Source organism: Aulonocara sp. 'chitande type north' Nkhata Bay, linkage group LG15 (assembly GCF_057382095.1).
Source record: "Aulonocara sp. 'chitande type north' Nkhata Bay isolate Kocher_YH1m ecotype deep benthic linkage group LG15, A_spYH_male_GT1.1, whole genome shotgun sequence".
NCBI lineage: Eukaryota > Metazoa > Chordata > Actinopteri > Cichliformes > Cichlidae > Aulonocara > Aulonocara sp. 'chitande type north' Nkhata Bay.
In genome coordinates, this window is record NC_141358.1 from 14,197,235 (window position 1) to 14,219,476 (window position 22,242).

General features: G+C 39.8%; 1 protein-coding gene across 1 annotated transcript in view; it reads left to right on the plus strand.

Annotated features, from left to right (window-relative positions):
- LOC147312757 (single-minded homolog 1-like) overlaps window positions 1–8,461 on the plus strand; it is a 10,485-nt gene extending 2,024 nt beyond the window's left edge. Inside the window, exons 2-11 of the mRNA XM_086263663.1 lie at window positions 182–264; window positions 384–473; window positions 729–837; window positions 1,135–1,220; window positions 1,779–1,978; window positions 2,226–2,332; window positions 2,542–2,689; window positions 5,064–5,220; window positions 5,314–5,701; window positions 6,077–8,461. Of these exons, the coding sequence (XP_086119789.1) occupies window positions 182–264; window positions 384–473; window positions 729–837; window positions 1,135–1,220; window positions 1,779–1,978; window positions 2,226–2,332; window positions 2,542–2,689; window positions 5,064–5,220; window positions 5,314–5,701; window positions 6,077–6,819 (2,111 nt within the window). The 3' untranslated portion in view covers window positions 6,820–8,461. The remainder of the gene's footprint in view (window positions 1–181; window positions 265–383; window positions 474–728; window positions 838–1,134; window positions 1,221–1,778; window positions 1,979–2,225; window positions 2,333–2,541; window positions 2,690–5,063; window positions 5,221–5,313; window positions 5,702–6,076) is intronic.
- The last annotated feature ends 13,781 nt before the right edge of the window (window positions 8,462–22,242 follow it).

A 22,242-nucleotide genomic window follows, 5' to 3' on the forward strand; every position in this document is an offset into this window, starting at 1 on the left:
TAGCGTCTTGGTTTCTGTGTGTGTGTGTGTGTGTGTGTGTGTGTCCTACTTTTTCCTTTATGCTAAACGAAGAATAAGAATAAGAATAATTTAAGCTCAACTAAAAAAAATACTATATATATTTCTATTTAATTTCAAAGTCATGCAGCAGCCAAACACCGTTATTTCGCTCTCTCCCCAGGTCTGGGTGAAGCTTGGGGTCACTCAAGTCGAACGAGATCCTTGGATAACATTGGACGAGAGCTGGGATCTCATTTACTGCAGGTATTTAGGCTGTTATTAATATTATTAAAGGTACTGATCTGCAGCCAAAGAACATGATCGACCCGGGCTTGTGAATTAACACGGAGAAGTGACGGCAGCCTGTCGTTTATTATTTGCAGACGTTGGACGGATTCATCTTCGTCGTGGCCCCAGATGGGAAGATAATGTACATTTCAGAGACAGCGTCGGTCCATTTAGGACTGTCTCAGGTTCGTTTCTGTGATCATTACACACACACACACACACACACACACACACACACATATATATATATATATATATATATATATATATATATATATATATATATATATATATTTCCTTTCAGACGTTTTTTTCCTCTGTATTTGTTATTCATAAAGCATCGTCTGAAAATGAACGCGATACCCATGCGCAGATAAAAAAAAAAAAATTCACCCACCAGGAAGCTTTTACCCGTTGATTACCTGAGTTATTCTCAACAGGTAGAGTTGACTGGGAACAGTATTTATGAATATGTCCATCCTGCCGACCACGATGAGATGACAGCTGTCCTCACCCCACATCAGCCCTATCACACACATTTCGTGCAAGGTACAGAACGACGCCTTCAGGCTCCACATATGCACATGTTATGTCATTTAGCATTTTCTATTTAATCATAGTGTTGCACTGTGTAGTGTCAGCATTATTAGCATATGATAAAAAAAAATGCAATGAACGCGCGTAATATACGCGGATGGAATTTACGCAATAGCTTGTGCCTGTGCCTGTGTTTTTTCCTTGCAGGATACATTTTAACGCCGTAAAACCCTATTATTTTATTTTTCAATTATTATTGTTGTTATTATTATACGATAATTTAATAGCAAAGTGTTTGACATCTTTCAGAATATGAAATGGAACGCTCTTTCTTTTTGCGGATGAAATGTGTGCTGGCAAAAAGAAACGCGGGGCTTACCAGTGGTGGATACAAGGTAGGCAGCGCTAGTAAATTGTTTTTTATTAACAATAACGATAATGGTATTATAAAAATTATTTCACATTAATAAATATAAGAAGCGAATAAGAAAAAATGGTCACCAACATTAAAATTACTTTATACCTTTTTTTCTAACCACGAAAAGTTTTAGCTTATTCATGCAGTTTAATGTAATTGTGTCAGGCTATTCCAACAGTTCTATTATCATTTGATTATATTGTATTTTGATATAAATTACACTATCCGCGATATGGCAGCCTCGCTTCTGTCAGTCTGCCCCAGGGCAGCTGTGGCTACAACCGTAGCTGCCTCCACCAGTGTGTGAATGTGAGAGTGAATGAATAGTGGCATTGTAAAGCGCTTTGGGTGCCTTGAAAAGCGCTATATAAATCCAATCCATTATTATTATTATTATTATTATCCTGCCTGCTTCCGAAATGCATCACATAAATCATAAAGCTGACTACTGTTCTTATGAAATGGAATTTTAAGAAATTTCATTATTAAATGTAATTTGTGATTTAGCTATTATCTTGTATATGCTTTACGATAGGTGATCCACTGCAGTGGCTACCTGAAGATCCGTCAGTACAGTTTGGACATGTCACCTTTTGAAGGATGCTACCAGAATGTGGGCTTGGTGGCTGTCGGTCACTCTCTGCCTCCCAGTGCCGTGACTGAGATCAAACTGCACAGTAACATGTTCATGTTCAGAGCCAGCTTGGACATGAAGCTCATCTTCCTGGACTCCAGGTACTAATCAAGACTTTGTTCTATTTGTTGTTTTCTTTTCCCTTTAGGTGTTTTTGAGTTTGTTTCTATTTTAATTGTACTGTGTGTTTGGCAAACGTTGTGTGAAGTCTATGCATTTTTCATTAGGAAAGGGAAGCAAGTTATAAAAGAAGCTCCTGGAGCTAAAATTGCCTGTGAAAACCGAAGCACAGAAAAATGAAATATCCCTGAATTAGCTGCTTATTTTAACTCCTGAATTTCTCCCCAGGGTAGCTGAGCTGACAGGTTATGAGCCCCAGGACCTCATTGAGAAAACGCTGTACCATCATGTCCACAGCTGTGACATCTTCCACCTCCGCTGTGCACACCACCTCTGTGAGTTACAAGTGTGTTCATTTATGCTTTTACAACAGGCAGCTTGACCTTCTCTTGTTATGCAGCAACTGCTCAGGCAACCTGCTGCAGCCACCATGTGCAGGCAATCACACGTCTCCCACACGCACGCACACACACAAAAAAGAAAACGTGCAACTTGTTAAACATGTTAATCTCTGCTGTCTGTGTGTTTCTTTTATCTCCTGCAGTGCTGGTAAAAGGCCAAGTCACAACTAAGTACTATCGGTTCCTTGCCAAACACGGCGGCTGGGTCTGGGTCCAAAGTTATGCCACTATCGTCCACAATAGCCGATCCTCAAGGCCTCACTGTATCGTCAGCGTCAACTATGTCCTCACGTAAGTGTAAATAACGATTTCCATCCTAAAATCAGAGGGAAACTTTTGTTTTAACAGATACTTCATAATTGATTTCAAAATAATTTTAAAAGTATGCTTTTTTGAGACAGTTAAATCTATAATCTGTGCTGATGGCTGCAATTATACTGTAGCTGCGCAGTCATTGTAAAACAAGGTTGCAGCACTACTCCGGTCTAAATAATAATGCCCTTTTAATAGAGATGGCACTGTGGGAATAACACTGAATATTTTACTTGTATAATCATATCATGCACTCTTATGATCTGTACTTGAGGCTCACTCTGTGATACAATGGGTCTTTTTCTCCTGGAGAAATCCTTCTCTTTATCCCTCCGTAGTCTCTCTGTACAAATCCACCAAATACAGAGGTTGCAGGACTCAGGCAGCTGTGTGTTATGAGAGAACAAAGCACACTAAGGCCCTTTGAGACAGCAAGACAAACATCAGGGTTCAACCCCATCAAAAACCTCTACTGCCACCATCGATCTGCAGTCTAAGGAAAGCAAAATCGATCAAACGGTGAACTAGGAATCAATAGCTATCTCATAGCTGTAACACATGTTGGATTTTCCTTGTTTGGTTGATCCACATGTCGTTTTTTCCTGTGTGTGTGTGTGTGTAAGTGCATGTGATGGAGAGTTTGCGCAAGTCTGTACGTGCATGTATGCATATGGCTGCACTCCACCTATTGATTTCTTCAATGCAGTAAGGCGAAAACAAAGTAACTACATTAAAATGACAGAGAATTTCCAAGTGAATAATCAAGTCCAACACAGAAGTATCTGAAAGTCCAAGAGGCAAAAGTGGAAAAAAACAAACAACTACTTAAAAAAAAACAGCAATTCAATCGCCTTGGCATGGCAGCGTTTCCGCCCAACAAGAATCCATTAATAAATTATGTTTGGAAGTTGGCTGGTGGCATATTTCAGACGTGAGGTGCTCTGACATTGACCCCTGAGGTGGAATTCGGCTAACACAGCTGAGTTTGCACAAAGGCCCAACATTATTGGCTCAGACATAAGTCAGCCAGGGCACAGATAGGATGCACAACTGGCTACCATAACTATACCTGCAAGAGCAAATAACACTCAGACTGTGCACTGGCTATCCAAACATAGCCTTTCGCCTGCAGTGTTGTACATAAGGAATGGGTCATATTTAGAGTCATATTGAAGAGGCTGGCTGTACAGGGTCAGGGATGGGCCACAAGGTTTAAAATGCCAGACAGCTGCTATTACATACTGTTGATGTGATAAGTTAAGAATAGGCTCATGTTTGCTGAACACTTGACACAGGAGCCTTTTTCACTCCCTCGACGGTGACAATTGCATTGAGTTCAGCCGCAGTACAGTGGGTTAAAATGTCAAAGATGGCACACAAGTTGCATGTTTGAAATCTGCAACATTCAAAAGTAAATTTAAAAAAACTGGGTACATTTAGAGGAAATTGATTGCATAGATAAGACTTATAAGTATAAATATGTTTCTGGTGTGTGTTTACTCTCGGTGCATTCTTTCCACATTCTCGTAATGTTTGTGGTTAAAAAAGAAAAAAGAAAAAAGAATGATTAATGTTTTTTCTGGGTGTTTGTTAATAATCTCAGAAGCTGAGAGCTTATAATCTTAAAGTTCCCTTATATACTGTATTCACTTAAAGTTGTACTTAAATCCTTTTTTATAAAGCCTGACTCAATCTAAGTCTGACCATCTATCTATATTCAACATTAGCCAAGGAGTGTGCTTTAGACTAATTAGTAATTATGCTTCTCGTGCAATGCTAAAATCAAGATGGTCAGAAAGAGAACATGATCCAAGTATATATGATGAAAATAGCCTAAAGGTTTGGGGAATTCTGGATTAACTACAGAAACATGAGCTAGCTTGAAAAAATGAAAGTAAAACTAGGTCAAAAATGTTCTGTGTGTTTGTGTAGGTCACTGTGAAGAAGCTCCTCAGTAACCTGCAGCTCATAGTGCATAAAATAATTTGAACCCACAGCAAAGTTCAAAGATGCATGCATGTTAAAAGAAAGCTAGCGATCCGAGGTGATCTCTGAGGGTGTACATGCTAACATCAGCATACTCGCAGTAATAGTACTAACATGATGTCAGCACTAAAAAGAAAACCTCATGGTGAGTGGTGATGAATTTGGTTTTGGTGGCGCTTGATGGTGATAAATAAGTAAAAGGATTACTTGGCAGAGTCCTGTGGAGCCCATGAATTTCATAGCAATTCGCTGTTATAGATATGTTATTCTGAGCATGATCTTGCAAGATTATAAAAGCATCACAAAATGGAAGTTTAAGTTAAACTATTTTGTTTATCTCTAACATGCATTTTATGTGTTTTAAAAGGGACACTGAGTATAAAGGAATGCAGCTGTCTTTGGATCAAATGAGCCCCAGCAAACCAGCCTTTCCCTACGCTGACAGTCACAATGAAGAAAGAAAGAGCACCAAGTCACGTCTGACCCAGTCCAAGGCCAAAGCCAGAGTGTCACCCTACCCACAGGTAATTGTTTTTTAGAGCTAAGTCAATTAGGGAAGCTTGCTGTGGATTCAAATCAAAAACTCCCAGAACTGTGATTTTCTTGTTTCTGTCCAGCAATTTTCAGCTTTCAATCCAGAGCGTTCAGAGTCTGACCAAGACAGTCAGTGGGGAGGGAGCCCACTGACAGACTCTGCCTCTCCTCAGCTGTTGGATCCCAGTGAAGCAACGGAGGCTTCTTGTGCCTACAGATTGTATCCAGAATCGGGCTCCCTGTGCTACGGCCTGGGTCTATCAGAAGAGGATCTTGCCCATGCCCAAACGCACCCTCACACCACCACCTGTGATCGTGTTCGATGCCAGAGTGGCCGCTACTTCCTGGGAACCCCCCAGTCGGGAAGAGAGATGTGGTGGGACACCACACGCTCCGTTCTCTCGTTGCCAAAATTCTCAGTGGACAACAGCGAAGGCTACGAAATAACATCCTACCATGGCGCCATTCACGGTGAGGTGTTAGGGTTGAGACCACAACCATCTGTCTCTGAAAATAGTTCTGGCCTAGCTTCTCCTGGTAGCTGTTTTCCAAATGTTATTATGGGACATGCTAAGTTGTTTACACCGTCTCTTGCCAGTGTGCCGATTGCTACCATCTGTTCAAAAATTGCCCGCAACTGAAAGCCAAGTTATTTCACATTTCACATCCTCAAACAGCAAAAAAAAAACCACTGTGCTTCAGCCAAGACACCCAGTCAGACCATGATGCTATAATGATATATGCATTTAAGGCAGAATTTTGCCCATTAACCACATGAGCATTTTAACAATGTGATATTCATTTATTCTATTGTTATCAACTCTGACCACTGATTTGCATTTATAGGACGGGGCCACTGGGACGAAGACAGCGTAGTGAGTTCACCTGACGGAGGTGGGTCCACCAGTGATTCAGGTGAGCGTTACCACGGTGACCAATTCCAAGCGAGCCCTCGAGAGCCCAGCAAGATGGAGACCCTGATCCGTGCCACACAGCAAATGATCAAAGAGGAGGAGAGCCGTCTACAGCAACACAAGATGCCACTGGATGTCTCGGGACTCACCAAAACTCACAGTCCCTGTTTCACCTCCTCCCTACCCCATCACTCTCAGCTCACTATGCCCAGCGTGGTATGCCGTGGCCCCGGAGCCCCCAGCATCGACCTCCTTACTGAACGCCTCCATCACCGCGACAGCATTAAAGTTCTTGGCCCCAATGAAAATGATGAAAACACGACGAGTCCTGCTTCTTTGTCTCGTCTCAGCAGCCCCAGCTCTGACGGAATCCCCAGATCAGGCCTCTCCCTCACCAAAGACTACATGCAGACAGATATGTCCCCACACCCTCAACAACCCCAGGGAAGTCCGCTGATCTATCCAGCACAGGAGAGGCAGCCACTGGACAGGCAGGCGGCGTACGCCTTGACTGGGTACTCCCTCGAGCATCTGTATGATCCGGAGAGCTTGCGGAGTTACTCCACCTTGGCCTGTGGAGGAGTGCAGTATGATGTGGCATCTCATGTGAGAGTGCAGGCTGAACAAATACAGGGACATAAAACCACCTCAGTTATCATAACCAATGGAAGCTGACGATATCTGGTGAAGATTGAGCCAGCTGTCTAAAAGAGGACGTTACCATCCATAGTGAGGTTGTAGGCATGTGCAACCAGGTGCTCCACACAAAAGCTGAGACACTGACAAAAGGATACAAGGAACCTGTGTGGGGCTGACTTGCCCTTGGTGATCCATTCAGCACAACTTGTGTTTGTCAGGCCTTTCTCTTTTCTTTGTCATTAGAGAAGTTTTTTCCCCAAGACTCTAAGAAGCTGTTCAGGAACTGACTTTTTGCATACTGCCTGACAAATGGAGAAAGTTTGCTCCATTACATAATATAACAGAGTTGTCTTAATGGCAGTAAAGTAACTTTCCCTCCCTGCAAAAGCTGGTTAAACATCAATCCAGTGTTTCTATTCCAAACCTCTCATGCACCATTGGCCATGTTTGTTAACCTGACCTGTACATGATTTCCAAAGGCAGTAAGAAAATGTGTTGTTCCATAGCCATTTCACCTGAAAACTCCAGAGCACAGACCATACTGTCTGACACGTGAAGTGCAACATGGAAAAGGCTATTGACTCCCTATTGTAAGATGTCAGTGTTTCCTGGTATTTATTTGTCAGTGAGCTGTTTTTTGTATGTGTCATTATTTTCTGTCCAAGTAGAATATTTCACTGGTGGCATTAAATTAGTTTTGGTGTTTGGATCACACCATTATTACATTATTTAAAAAAAAAGAAAAAAGAAGAAGAAGTGAAAAAACAGAAAGAGAAACATGCCTCTGATATGGAAAAGTGCAAAATATCCAGGTCAACTTGAAACTGGTTTATGGAATATGTGAAATGCCCTCATTTAGTGTGCGAAAAGATGTTTCCAAACTCACTCATTTTTTTTTATCTTCCCATGCTCTCTAAATATAGGCATTGTATATTTACTTGCAGTTTTAGCTATTAATGCTTACATATCAGAGTATGATTTCTTCTGTTTTTACATCACTTAACTTTTACCTGACCTATTAGCATATGTAAAATATGCAGTAAAAGTTTTTTAATTCTGTTCCATGCGTTGTAAAATTAACCGTGGATTAAGGCCACAGGTTGTAGCTGTTTTTTGTTTTTTTGTTTGTTTTTTAGAATTCTATGAAAACTTTTTCTGCAGACTTTTTTCTTAGAATTCTTTTTTTTTTTCTCAGAACTCTAGAAAAAGAAAATCTAATATTCTGACAGAATTCCGAGGAAAAAAAATGAAATCCTGGAGAAAAAAAGTCATATTGTCATTGTTTTCCCCAGTGGCCCTAATCCTCTTCTTTAATTTTTAATTGTTTTGATTTGTTATGAGTTGTATTGAATGCTTCAAACATATCTTAAATAAGTTGAAAGTCTTTAGTTTCTTATTTAATTTATGATGTAAATATCAAACAAGGAACTTTTTGAACTGGAAACGACAAAATTATTTATTGATTGGTTTAAAAAGTCCTTAAATCCGAATACAGTTGTAAACATATATCTTTTGTCGGTGTTTTGTTGTATCTGTCAAATCTGTTTTGAATGAACTCACACACAAACTCAAACATGCAGACACAAACACAATGCTGCTGCCTCAAAAAAAAAAAATAGATACAGAAATGTACTGATACATAGTAGATCATAATAGATTAATTGCTGTGTATTTTTTATGTGGCTTTCATCTTTGTTTTCTTCTAATATTTTAGAAAAAGAAAATAAGGAAAAAAATATAAAAGAATAAGTGCTGCTATTCTGTCTCCCTTTTCTTGCAATCACTGGAAGAGACCAAAAGTAGTAATGTGAAAATATAAACTTATAAATGCTGAATTTTAGATTTTAAGCTACATTTACTATAATAATCATAATACAAGGGTAGTATATTTTAAAGTAAATTACAGCATCTGTATACCCGTTAAGAATCAATGTATATACATGTAGTGCAAAGACTTGGTTCACTGATGTGTTCAGACAACAATGAAGCTCTATTGCACCCTTTGAATACCCGGTATCAGTCTTTGGCTACACTGACAATGTAGTTTTTCCATAAGATTCAATGACTGTAATGGGAAAAAAATTGACTGATAATTATTCCAAACAGCTAGCATAAAAAAATCCTGAACACATCATTACAATGGCAAAGTAACTGCAGTTTGGAGCAGTTAAATTTGCACATTTAGCCTCTAACCTTTTCTCAGAGGTAATTCCTCTGTGGTGTATTTTAATGAATGTATGTTGTTTAAATGTAGTTGGAGAGGTTGCCTGCCTGTCTTTCTGTCTGTCTGAGCTGACAAAGGACCTGGACACAGCCTGGGCCTGAATGGAGAACTTCCATCAGTTACTGCTGACGTGACTAACTGATGGTCTGCCAGATATCAGTGGTGCTGTCATTCCAAGAGGCAAAACCGTTATACCGCTTAGCTGCTGACATCATCAAGGCTTATGAACAGTGTGTGTGCGTGTGTGTGTGTGTGTGTATTTGTGTGAGTGAGCGTGTGTTTAGTGCTGAGATACGGCAATAATCAGAGGCCTTTTTTTCTCCTCCTGAATACTAGGAATTTTGCCTGATGTGCCCCGAAGGCTTTCACATGTAGAGTCGGTTACAAATGTGGCCAAACACTGGGCCTTTTGCCCAGACTTCGCACTCTTGTATACGCCTCCCCAACTACCTCATACTCCCTCATCCAAGATCCTCTCAGTCTATAGAAAGTTAGAGCGCTGTAGACAGACTAAAAGTTAAGATGAAAACGCTAAGGTTGTGTGCAAGTGGAAAAAGAGTTTAAGAAAAAGAAACCAAAAAGGTAACAAGTCGAAACAGTGGAGAGAAGAAAGGTCAAGAAAAATCAATGCCAAAATAAAACGAGGATTTCAGAACTCTGCAAAAGTTTTACACTCAGTCTTTAAGTAAAAGTTCTGTAGAAAGGCTCCAAAACGGCTACGTTTTAAATTATGCATGAATCAAAGCTACCTGGATTTAACTTTTTTATAATGCATTCGCTTGTACATCTGCAGTTAAGGCAAGCACCACTTTACCACAATTAATTTACATAAGCTTTTCTACAGTGAATTTAACTTCTTGTAATGTTTAATAGATATTTTATTAATGCGCTACAACTTTTAGTTTGCCCAGTCAAGCTTGTCTCTAAAATATCGGAGTGGAGCTAGGAAGTGTTTGGATAAAAGGGAACTAGTCAAAAATGTACTCGAGTATTTTGTCACTTTGCATCATTGTAGAATGGGAAAGACAAGAAGAGTGGAATTATCACAATTACAGAAGAGCTCATCCTTAAACTCTAACAGAGGAGACATTTTTTAGAAGTGACTCAAGGAGATGCTGGAGAATAGCAGATGTTACTCCTAGAATCAAATCAATCACAAATATAACAAAGGATTGTATGACATCACTACAAAAACAGATGTCTTGCGTTAATCGCTTAGTCACTCTTAACTCATCATAATGAATCGCAGTGCTGCAAAATTAAAGTATTTGCAGTTAATTTAACTATATGCTACTGCTAATAAAACGCACAAGTGAATTAGCTTCGTTTGCACCACAAGGCATTAGCAGTTTGAGAAGATAAAGATGCCACCTATGTCATGTGGTTGCCTCAGTGTGGAGGTAAACCATAGAACCACAGGAGAAAGACCCCAAGGTTTCACAACTGCAGTGAAGGAGAAATGGATCCTAACTTCTCAAACGAACACAGAATACAAGAGTGCAGGTGGCAAGGTTCAGAATATCCACTGACTGTCTACTTGATTGATTTCAGGCCCGGGATTGAGGCACAATTGCATATTCATGCATCAATTAAATTGTTCCTTCACCAGTGCCACCATAATTCATTGTGGCGCTCCGTGAAAAGTCATCCTTATGAAACAGCTTCAGAACAGCACAAAGGAAACTGTTTCAACATGTTTTCTGTTCGTGTGTACTTTACGACCTTTCCAGTTTGAACTGACATCTTCTAATTGTTTAATTCCTGCCCTTCTCTGAAATCAGCTTGGAATTTATAACTTTTACATATCTTGCCTCAAAACACAGCTGCACAGTGTAAGAAATGCAAATGTTGTCCTGTGCATAAAAACGTTTCCCACGGAGCCAAAAAAAAAAAAAAAGAAAAAAAAAAAGAAAAACGCCCAATTCACAGATTCCAAATGAGTCATTGAAGGACAAAGTAGCACAGGACCTGGGAAAATCACTCAACCAGGACTTTTAGTGACACCTCCACAGCAGACCGCGTTGCACCAACAAGACATTTAGATGTTCTGATTGGGTGGACCGGGATATTGAGGTCATCTGGTCGATCTGATTGGCTGAGCTAGAAAAGTGGAGAGGTCATTCTGTAAAGAGGAGAGGAAATAAGTTTTTCACTGTGGAGGCAAATGCTGCTTGGAAATCGTGCCCAATTAGAGTGTACACAATGTACTTTACATGACGACAGTGCGATCATTATATTCATTTAGATGTAAATGTCATCAAGCTGGATAGTTTAAAAGTTAGACATAAAATGATGAGAGAAAAAAGTCAACAAGTAGTTTAAAAGAATATCCATTCCTAGTTTAAATCTGAAGTTTTGCTTTTAATCGCTTTGTAATCTGTCCTTTTAGTGTGAGCACCTGGATGCTGAATGCACTACAGTGCAATATATAATATTACAACAATATAGCACTCTGTCATAAATGAGTCTAAAAATTCATGAATTAGTTTTTCCCTCTATAATTGCTTTATAAAGTATTTTACATTTTTCCTTAATAATGTCGCTAAAAACTAAGTGACAAATTAATCTGGAGACCAGTACAATAGTTAACCGTGTACTGTCAATTAGTTACAGTGTTATGTAAAAGAACTGGACCATGTGACACTGCAATATGAACAATTCGTTTATGCCTATATTGTTAGAAAACTTTAAGAACATTTAAACACAAAAAGAGGAATGTGAAAGTCATAAAAACCAAAACAAAAAAATTCACTCTTAATTTAAAACCCACTAATCTCTCGGCAATGAGGCTATTAAAAAGACTACAAGTACAATATCTTGAGCCTCCACACACACACACACACAGCACCGAGGCTCAGACAGTGTGAATCTAATGCCCTTCAATCCTGTGAATCCCTTTGTTCCCGATTTCATGCTTGATTTGCCCACAGCTTGAGTCTGGCTGGTATCAGCGCTCTTCTCACTGCTTTCACTCCTGCCAAATCCACAGAGCCACACCGGATCCATGTCTCCTCTCTCCCTCTCTGCTTTCGTCTGCCATTGTTCGTTCCAGCATCTCTGCAAAATGCTCAGCACATGCCAAGATGTTGTGTTTGTTTATTTGCATCCCGGTCCCTCTTGTAAACACCTTACCAATCTGCCAAGATCAAATCAGAGCTATTTCTGATGGTAACAAATCATTTCACGTGATTTAAACCGTTGTTTATCCACTAGACATATATCTTTATTAAATGATCTCCTGCAGAGGTGCAAGGACAATACACCCCCCCCCCCCCCCCCCCCCCCCTGCTGCATCACAGTGCATGCACGATACAAATCATTCACAGATCTTAAGATTGATTCAACACCTCTCACAAGAGGCCTTTCAGCTATTCTGTTTTGAAGTCTTCTGCTTCTAAAGCAGCACATCAGCTCGGCTCTTCTCCTACGATTCCTCCAGCACTCGTATTGAGCAGATATTGTGACAGCTGCGCGAGGGGGACAAGAGGGAGAGAGCAGAAGACGGACAAGGAGAAAGAAGGGGAAAGGAAAGAGCGAGGAGAGAGTCTCTAGAGAGAGGGTGCCAGTGCTCCACAGCTCCAAGTCACTGCTTGCATGCCAATGAGGAGATTCCCCTGCAGCAGCAGCAGCGGCGGCGGCAGTAGTAGTAGTGCAAAGCAGCAGGAAGGGCCGCTGCTGACACCGTACCGCTATAGTCCTTGATAGTCACATTACACACTCCACACAAAGGAACTGAACACCAGATGGACTTTTGGAGCAAAATACCAAAATGAATGAATACCAAATCAAAGTTAGAGTAATGATGACGATATCGTGATATTATTATTGCAACTTTTGGTCCATTTTCAGTTTGAAAAACATACGTTTATGTCAAACCTTTAAAATGTTACCATTTTGGGGATATTCCTATGTTTTGTAATGCATATCGTACAAAAGCAAAAGGACTGTTTTTGTTTGTTTGTTTTTCATTTTTTGTGAAAAAGGTCAGAGTCGTGTGCTCTTAATAAAAATGCAACAGACCTCAGCTACATTGTGCTCTGCTCTACTTTATCGGATTCTGCTGGTAAAGAAATTGGTTACTCCTGCCTCCTCCCAGTTGGGTTTATCTTTTTATCTTAAACTATAAGCAACAGAGAGAGCAACAAACTATAAGCAACAGAGACCAAAACCTGCTGTTCTGGTGGATTAGTGGACAGGTTCACAATTTGTTTCTCTTGAATTCACAGCCATCCTTTTGTCAGAAAAGATTAAGCATTTGTGTCTGGACTGGAAATAGCACACTGTGATATAACATTGCTTAGGTTTGGCCATTTAACTGCAAGAACGAGAGTAATAAAAACTGCAAGATCCCCCTCGGAGCCGGTTGACTAAAGGTATATTTTTTTTTGGTTGAAGCAAATTTAAGAGCGTTTTTATTCAGATCTGTTCGTCACTCTTTATCATTTTTCGCCAGCAGATGAGAACACGAGTTACATCCGTAATCCTGGTGCTAACAGCAGCAGCATGAGTAAGAGCACTGGCCCCCCCTCCCAAAAGAAGAATTAATAACTAATTATGTCAGGTCACTCGTCCAGATGGTCCTATCAGATGGGCCCACTGTCTGAACCTCACCTCCAACAAGCACCTCTGACCCTGAGGACTGCATCACCCCTAGCAACATGGAGTCTGAGGCCTAAGCGGATGGAAAGATGGAATCAGGGGGTACATGAGCGTTTGGGGTACACATAAAGAGGCTTTGGGATGGGGGGGGGGGGCACAAGTTGGGCGTGTCTGATCAGTGTTGGATGGCTGCCTTTAAAGCTCAATGAATACAAGGCTCCCTGCCGGGGCCCTGATCTCCACGGTCATGATTCTGTTATTACACGCCATGTTCCTGTGATGGGCAGATGGCTCAGAGCACTGGCACATGCATTCACACGCATTCAACACACGCCGAGCCTGTCGCATCAATGGACACAACCTGATACTCCCCTTTCTTGTCTCATTAGGAGGCTATAGAAACATAAGAACATAATAGGGGGGAATTAAGTGCCTGTGCGGATGTCAAAGGGGGATGTGGCAGAAGATTGGGACGATGGCTAACAAGCGCATGGTGCGCTCGTTCAGCTTTGTGGGGTGATTAGTGCCTTCGACAGGCCTGACAGGTAAAAGACAAGCCCACTGAAGAGAGGGCAGCTTTTAAACAGACACTTAAACAGCTAGGAAAAATGACAGCAGTGAGGAACATGCATCAAAGTTTCCAGTCTGACACAATAAATTTGGGCGTGCATGTCATGTTGAATAAAGATAAGTTTAATTTACAAATGTAGGATGTGGAACACGGCGTGTTATTTTGTGACAGTGTTACAACTGTCCTTCATATGGTGATCAGAAATATTTCAAATTAAAATCTGTGCTTAAGGTTACCAGTAACGAAAGAAAGATGACGACAGCTACGTTTAAAAAGGCAGTGACACAACAGTTTTGCATTTTTTCTTAATTCTTTCTCTTCATTGTCTTTGCATGCACTTTTTCATTTAAAAGATTTTGCGTCCCATTATGTCCTCTAAAAGCTCCTTTGCAATTTGTCACACAAAAGCCTCCTAAACTCTTAAGCAAACAGGAACTTTACCAAAGCTCCCCTCAGTGCAAGACTCTGACCAGATCTCCGTCTCGTATTTGAGCAAGAGACACGCGACAAAAGCAGCTAAGAAGAAATCAAACAAAGACACCTTAAATAGGATTTAAGGTGTTTAACCACATCTCTTTCACTCTGCCACTTTCTTTTCTGTCCTTTGGTACAAAATTGGTGGATAAAGAAGCGTGACAAAAGCGGCGCGCCTCACACAGCATCAGTGTGCAGCAGAGCACTCTGCTGATATCATCGTGGCTCAAGCTTTTAACAAGCACTCTGCAAATCAAAGAAATTATAAATGGGAGTGACAAGATTGGTGGCTATCATTCACTCAATTATATCAAATGGCCTGACACATGTTGATAAACACAGATAATTACTTGTGAAAAGGTTCGTCATTAACATTACATCATTACTTTCTGGCATTCTGGTGTTAAGTGTCTAACAAGATTAGCCTGCCAGGCACGTTTCTCCTCTCAGCTGAGTAGACAATGAACAACTTTACCAGCTGGCTGCTTTTTTTAATGTCTGTTATTTATGAACTCTCAAATTTGGCTTCATATTTAGGAATAGGAGGAGAAATTAAATGATTGCTGTCCAAACAAAATCATGTATATTTTAAGGTTTTTTTTTTCCCGTTTTCTTCTTGTGCACAAGAAAAAGATGAAAGTAATTTTGCTTTATGGGTTGTAAAAATGTATGTACTTTGCTTGCCTTTTTATTAGGTATAAATACCTAAAACCATTGAAAACTAATGCAGCACATAGATAATAAATCAGACCTGAATGATGGTTATGAGGCTTATTTTTTTGTTCAAACTGTTTTATGGAGGTCGCAGTTTGTGATGTTGCTGAACTATTCTCATTGTTTTGTTCATCAGATTTTTGTCAGCGAGGGTAACTTAAATAACAGAAATGCTTCTTTGTCTGATGCTATGTATATAGAATTTCAACAGCCCCACAAAACCACATCCTCCAAAGTAATCACAGTTGAATCCTCACCTCTGTAACACTGCAATCTTTATAAAGGTACAATTAATTATAGCCAGGATTGTAGCTGCATCACTTTAAACTGGGTGCACTTAATTAACTTGCAACTATTTTGGAAGCTTTCTGAGTTGGAGGAAAATTTAAAGTCACAAAGCTTTGATTCTTTTCTCCTTTTTTTTTGTCTTAATTAAAAAAAAATATCGTGATGGAAGAAAAAATTATATACTGTGAAAATAAGAGTCATGACACATATGGAAAAAATAGCCTTGAATATAGTTTTGTTCTTTTTAGATTGCCCTCTCTTAGAAGCCTAGCAAATGGTCATGAATGCCATGAGGTGAATTGTGTGAACTATTTTGCAACATTTGCTGACAGCTTTCCTCCGCTATATTCAGAAGAAATACTTTCTCCAGTTTTCTCACGCAAAACCGTTCCCATAAAATCCATACTTTTTTTTATTAAAGTGGCAAAGAGAAAAGAAAAAACAAAAAACAAAAACAATTAAGCAATAAGATTGCAGAGGTTGTGTAGTGCCTATTTTTCACAGCTATTATTATTCTCCCATTTCCCACATATGTTGCTGTAATGAACCCAGAAGCCCTGTCACTATGTTACAGCAGGAATCTGATGATGGCCTCTTCTAAGCAGCTATCACACACCATCTGGTAGTACTATTCTTCAGCTGTTTGAAGAATCAAGAAAATCAACCCATCATCTACCCCCACGCTACCCCCTGCACTCATCCACACAAATACACACCCGTGTGTACACTTGCGACATGCACCTGCACATATACACACGCATGCATAATTTCATCCACACACACTTCACTTTGAACGCACACTTTTCTCCTGACCGCCAGCGGGAGTGTGATGTCATTACAGCTCTCTACGGCCTCTTACTAGCCAGTGCTCTATAATCACTCTGGTTATATATTAGTACAATGCATTGATTACCCCATAATCCAATCACTCGCCTGTTATTGATCTTTTATAGAGCACCCCCCAGACAATAAAGCTGAAGCCACAGACTGTGGGTCAATAGGCACACAGGGAGAAGAGTCTCCTTGCAGCTAATTGGCTTATGAAATAATACAAACATTTTGCTTTCCCTACACCAGCAGAAATCAATGCAGAGCAGAGCTGGTGCATTCAGATTCTTTTCTTTTCTTTTTCTTTTTACCAGGAATTGATGTCTCGGTTACACATTTCAGGCTTCGTGCACTTTAATCTTTTATTTTTAACTTTCATTTTTTTTCTTTTGCCACTATTTTTCTATTTTACTGTCCTCCACTTTCTCTAAACCTAATGCTTCCTTTTTATTTCCCTGTAATTTGTCCTGCCAGTCCATCTTTCTTCCACTTGGTCTTCTCTCCTCTTTACCCCTACTCCCTCTATGTCCAGCCTTCAACTGATGTTGGATTGCCAGATAAGTTTCTTCTTACAGCAAGACCACATCTGACACCCAGCTGTGTGGTTCATGGGCTGCAGGAGCAGCTGCTGGTCATAAATCACCCGAGCTGGAGGAGCTTTGGCACTCCTTCTGTCAGCCGTGAAACAAAGACATAGAGGTAGCGGGGGGTCAGAGGTATCCAACCTGGGCAACAGCAAGAGACCCAATGCCACCTCTGTAGTGCTGCACAGAACAGTTCTAAATTATCAAACCACACTGTAAGACTGGGTGAAGTCATTTAGGAATATATGCAGTCAAGGTGCAAGAGGATATAAATGCAAAGTCAAAAAGTATGCTGTAATATGGTATGCAAGCAATTATGGTTAAAGAGGCAGTGCAGCCTGCGAGCTGTGAGGTCAGACAACAGACAACCCCTTGCTGAGTTACTGTAGCAGAAGAAATGCAAATAAATTCGATCAGAAAGTGAAGTTCTTTAAGGAAAGACCTGCCAAGCATAAACACAGTAAAAAGCAATAATATAATATTTTGCTCTAAATTAGGAATAAAGCACTGATTGTGCGCAAAAATTAAGTTTAGTGAGCAATTTCATAAAAAAAATATCTAACATGGATGTATGCCTTTTTTAAGTAATTAAAAAAAGTGTTTTTATACACTAATTTGCACCATTTCTGTAAAATATACAATAAAATGTATTTATCTATAATAACAAAAAACACCAAAACCAGGCAACAGGTAATATGCAATATAATGCATCAAGATGCTCGGGCATTCTGTCATACTTTCAAATTCTCAACTTTAATCAATCAATACCATCCCTGCTGAGAGCCATTATTTGGTTTCCTGCCATGTTTTTGGTTTGACTGGATCTACAAAGGGGTCTCGAACCTGCAGCTTGTTCCCCATCTCCAGTGGCTTCCTGTGGCTTTGACATAAAAACTACATGAATATCATCACGAAACTGAACAATGTTTATATGTTTAAAAATTACATTTTTGTTTATAACGTCTATGATTCATTGGATCCAACCAATTCAAAAGCACACCAAAAGTTTTATAAAAGGAAAGAGTTTCAGCACCAGAATTACTCAGTTGGTAGGGCCTTTGAGATGACTATGCATGCACATGTAAGCAGAATTGGTCTGCATGTAGTTCAGACAATGAGTTTGTGCTACCTGAGTTTACAGAGGTCTATTTTTTTTAGGTTTTCCTGTTACTTTAATAAATATTTTAAGCCTGTATTTAAATGTAAATTAAGCCCCTATTATTGGAAAAAAAAAAAAAAAAAAAAAAAACCTGTCTAAAAAATGTCAGTACTGGTAATTTTGCTGTCGTGTGAAGCCAAAACTTTGTTGGGTGCCAAAAATGTTTATATGCAGGAAAAACCCTGCACATGGGAATAGATAATAGATATTTAATTCCTTGTTTTATCATTAAAAATAGCAACAACAAAAAAAGATTTTGCTTCTATAAACTTATAAATGCAACAGAAACCTGGTATTATTGTAATAAACATGTAAAGTTAAATTGCCAAATAGTCATAAGCAGCTCACAGTGAAGGAAACTAGGTTAAAAGATTTCAATATTTTGGCTCATGGTAGGCTCATTTATATTTAACAGGCCGTGTTACCTTAACTGTTAGACTTAAATATGTTGTGCAGCTCCAGTACATAGAGACTTTTTTAAAACCTCAAAAATGGGTGTTTTGATGGAGCGTGGCCCCCAGCCCCGCTCGATAAGAGTCAGACTGTAATGAGTAACAGTTCTGTCTGCTCTTGTTTGGTGAATTAACATGCTTAGACGTGCATGTCTGTTCACATGTATGATAAAATATTTTAATTATTAAACCCCTGGTTGGGAAACGAATGCATGAGCTTATTATCATGGGTGAATATCTTATCCAGATATTAAGGGAAATTGCTAAATTAACACAAGAAGTTTTGAGTTGGGGTGGGGAGGAGGGACTGCATTTACTTTGTTTTTTTAAGCAGACATGCACACTGCAGTGGGCAGTGCATGCCCTAGCTTAACCTTTTAGCCACGGTCCCTTAATAATGTTGTTCAAAACTGAGAACGAAAAATATTTGGAAACAGAATGAACACTTATTTTGTCTGTATGTATTCTGTAGTCAGCAGAATTATGCTAGGTTTTTTTTAACCTCTTACAGTTGCTTCTCAATCAGAATATGAAAATGTCTTGTGACTTGTTTGAACCCAATGAGCAATAACCTCTGAAAAAAAATGCAAATGACAAATGCAACACATGCATCTGTGTAAGAAAATAAATCTGTTTTCAGATCCAATCCCTGCACAGTACACTAAACTGTTGAAGTGTGGAGATTGTGCAGATTGCACAGAACTGTAATTCAAGACCCCCTTCAAAGTCACCTCTCAGTGTTTATACTTCAGCCCACACAAAGCTGCATACTTTTGCAGATTTCTGTATAATAAATTGGGTGTTATTTTACAAGACACCAAATCTCCTACAAGATAAAGAAAGAAAAAAAAAACGAGAACAACAAGCATGACGGCTTGGAGAGAGGATTGGCCATAGACACGAGACACTAGGGAGAGGAGTGGGAGGAGAGTTGTGTTTTCTTTTTAGATCTATATGTGTCTAAAATCATGTTCTTTATGTTGCTGCTCACAAACATGACATACGACACAAACACCACAAAGACAAAGCCTCTAAGAAAAACACGGAAAGTGTCAGTTTCCAGCTTTTTCATCTCCTTGAGCAGAAATATAATTGCCAATGAGGAAATAGCAGTAGGTAGGATGTCAGCGGAGAGGAAAGGGCACAGGGAAAAGAGAGCAGATTATAAAAAGGTATAGAGGGGAAAGGATGACAAAAGGGAGAAGGAAAGGAGAGGACTTCTTTGCCCTTTGGTGTGCAGCAAAGGCAGATCGATAACACCGTAATGAGCGTGGTATTAGCTGGGGTGCAGAGGGACTGAAGCAGAATGGAGGGAAGGTGGAGGGGGAAGGGGGAAGCCAGGATCTGATTCCCAACAGCAAACAACACCAGTGCTGTAGACACCAGAACCAACACCTGAGAACACCTATTAAAGCCAGATGACCCTCTGCTCAGCTAATGATGAATCCACCCTCGTACAAAGTCCTCACACACACATACCCACGCTCACATGTACACACTCACATGGGTTTAGTACCCGTCACAGAGTTGTTCCGACTCTGCCAAGCTGCTACTAAAGCCAAACACATCACCCAAAGAGGGCTAACAGAGAAAAACCAAGCCTAATCCTTACTAAGAAAAGGACTACACTCAACATCACCTCTCCTTTTTGGTACAGATTACCCAACAATGGCTTCTGCCACTCTCTTAAATCCACTACACATTGGCAATTTGTATTAGAAAGCAGGGAGACACAGGGATTGTCTTTGGTTGGTTGAAAAAGAGAGAGGAGGACCAGCAGAGAGAAGTGGGGGATAACCATCAGGTATACTCAAAGCCAATCTGTTGCCTCATCAATAGGCTCCTTATGCTACGAGTGCCATGTGCAGGGCACACAGCTCTGCTAGCCCCCAGATTCGGCTGTCCGACTAGCCATCGAGGCAGGCAGAAGCCATGGGATGCAGATAGATGGCCACGGCTGGGTCCTCTCAATGGAAGGATCAAAGCGGGAATCAAAGAATGGGCCCCCTTCTTTGTGCTCGTGTGGATCCCAAAACAAACGCATCCTCCTTTCTGTTGGAAGCTGCATAGAACAGACTGTCTGCAGGAACAGATGGTAACAGAGGACTACTACTGGGAGACACCTCTGCAAGTGCTTAATTCAACACATCTCTATGTCTCATTTATAGACAACAATCATGTGAAATCACTTCTAATCCAACATATACTAGACCATAATAATACACTATATGGTATCTAGTTATCCAGCAATTAATTTATCAACAAATTGTTTTTAAAAAAAGCCTAATATAACTTATTTTGCCACAAATTAGTTTTTTGTCCAAAACCATGGAATACGATGCAGTGAGTGATCTTGCATACACAGTATCTGCAAATTCATGATTGAAAACAGCTTTCAGCAAAGCCTATATACACATACACACCTCCACATTTTATTTATAGGCACCTTTTAAGGCACTGAAAAAATCAAAATCAGTCTGACTAGACTAGAGAACTAAATTTGTATTGATCACCAAGTGAAAACAGTCTAACAAATCCACTTATCTTGTTTGAGGAAATAAAACTAATTTTTAAACTTTAATATCATTAGTAGGGAGGAAACTGAGATAGTGTCACACACAGAGTGACACTGTGTGCTACAGTGAGATAGTCCTCACTGTAACAAAAAGTAAAATCCTACTGCCAGACTCAAAATTTTGAACGTCAGTTTACTTATAAAACAGAACTTTCTTTATATTCAAAAGAAGTTTGGGTTTTAAATAGCCTAGGTTACTAAACAGCCTTCACTGGAACTTCTGCCAGCACCATAAAAGATTCCAGTGGCTGACATTGTGCTGGTGTGAAGGAAGAACTCAGATAGGTATATCATCAGATGTATAACCCTTTTTTAATATAATCCAACTGTCTGAACAATCTGTCACTGAAAGCACTTGGGCTGTTACACTCATTCTAAAAAAGAAAATTGCCTTGCTAGAATTTAGATGTTTTTGTTTAGTGTAAAACAATCAAAATTGTCAATTTTGTTTTATTATTATTATTTCCTCTTGTCGTGAAGAGTCACAGTCTCATTCACAGCCAGTGAGTAGAGAGATTTTCTCAAGCCCATCAGAAGCAGGGCTTCCAGTAGATATAACCCATGCTATGGTAATCACATGCTAATCACAGTTAACACCAGCACAGGGTCCTATACTCTAGATTAATGCATCCGTGGCATATTCACGTTTCCATTAGCATAAATCAGGTTCACCCTGCCTTTGTAATTAGTGTTTTCGTGTGAATGATAATAGGATATGGTGATTAGGTCAGGGTACTAGAATGGAAATGACTTGTCAGCTAAGTCGGCCTCAAACAGTTCCGCACATGATGGACTATCAATATGTGCTTCCTCAAGAAGCAATTAATGATCTAGAAAGATAATTGAAGTTTGACAGTAAGATGTGGAAAGCAAAAGGAGACCATTAATCAAATTTCGGCAATAGTTGTCATCGCAGAGTTTTGATTGACACTTTTTTCTGACACCTTGCATTAAAGGACAACTTCAGTCCTACAAACCGGATCCCTTCAGA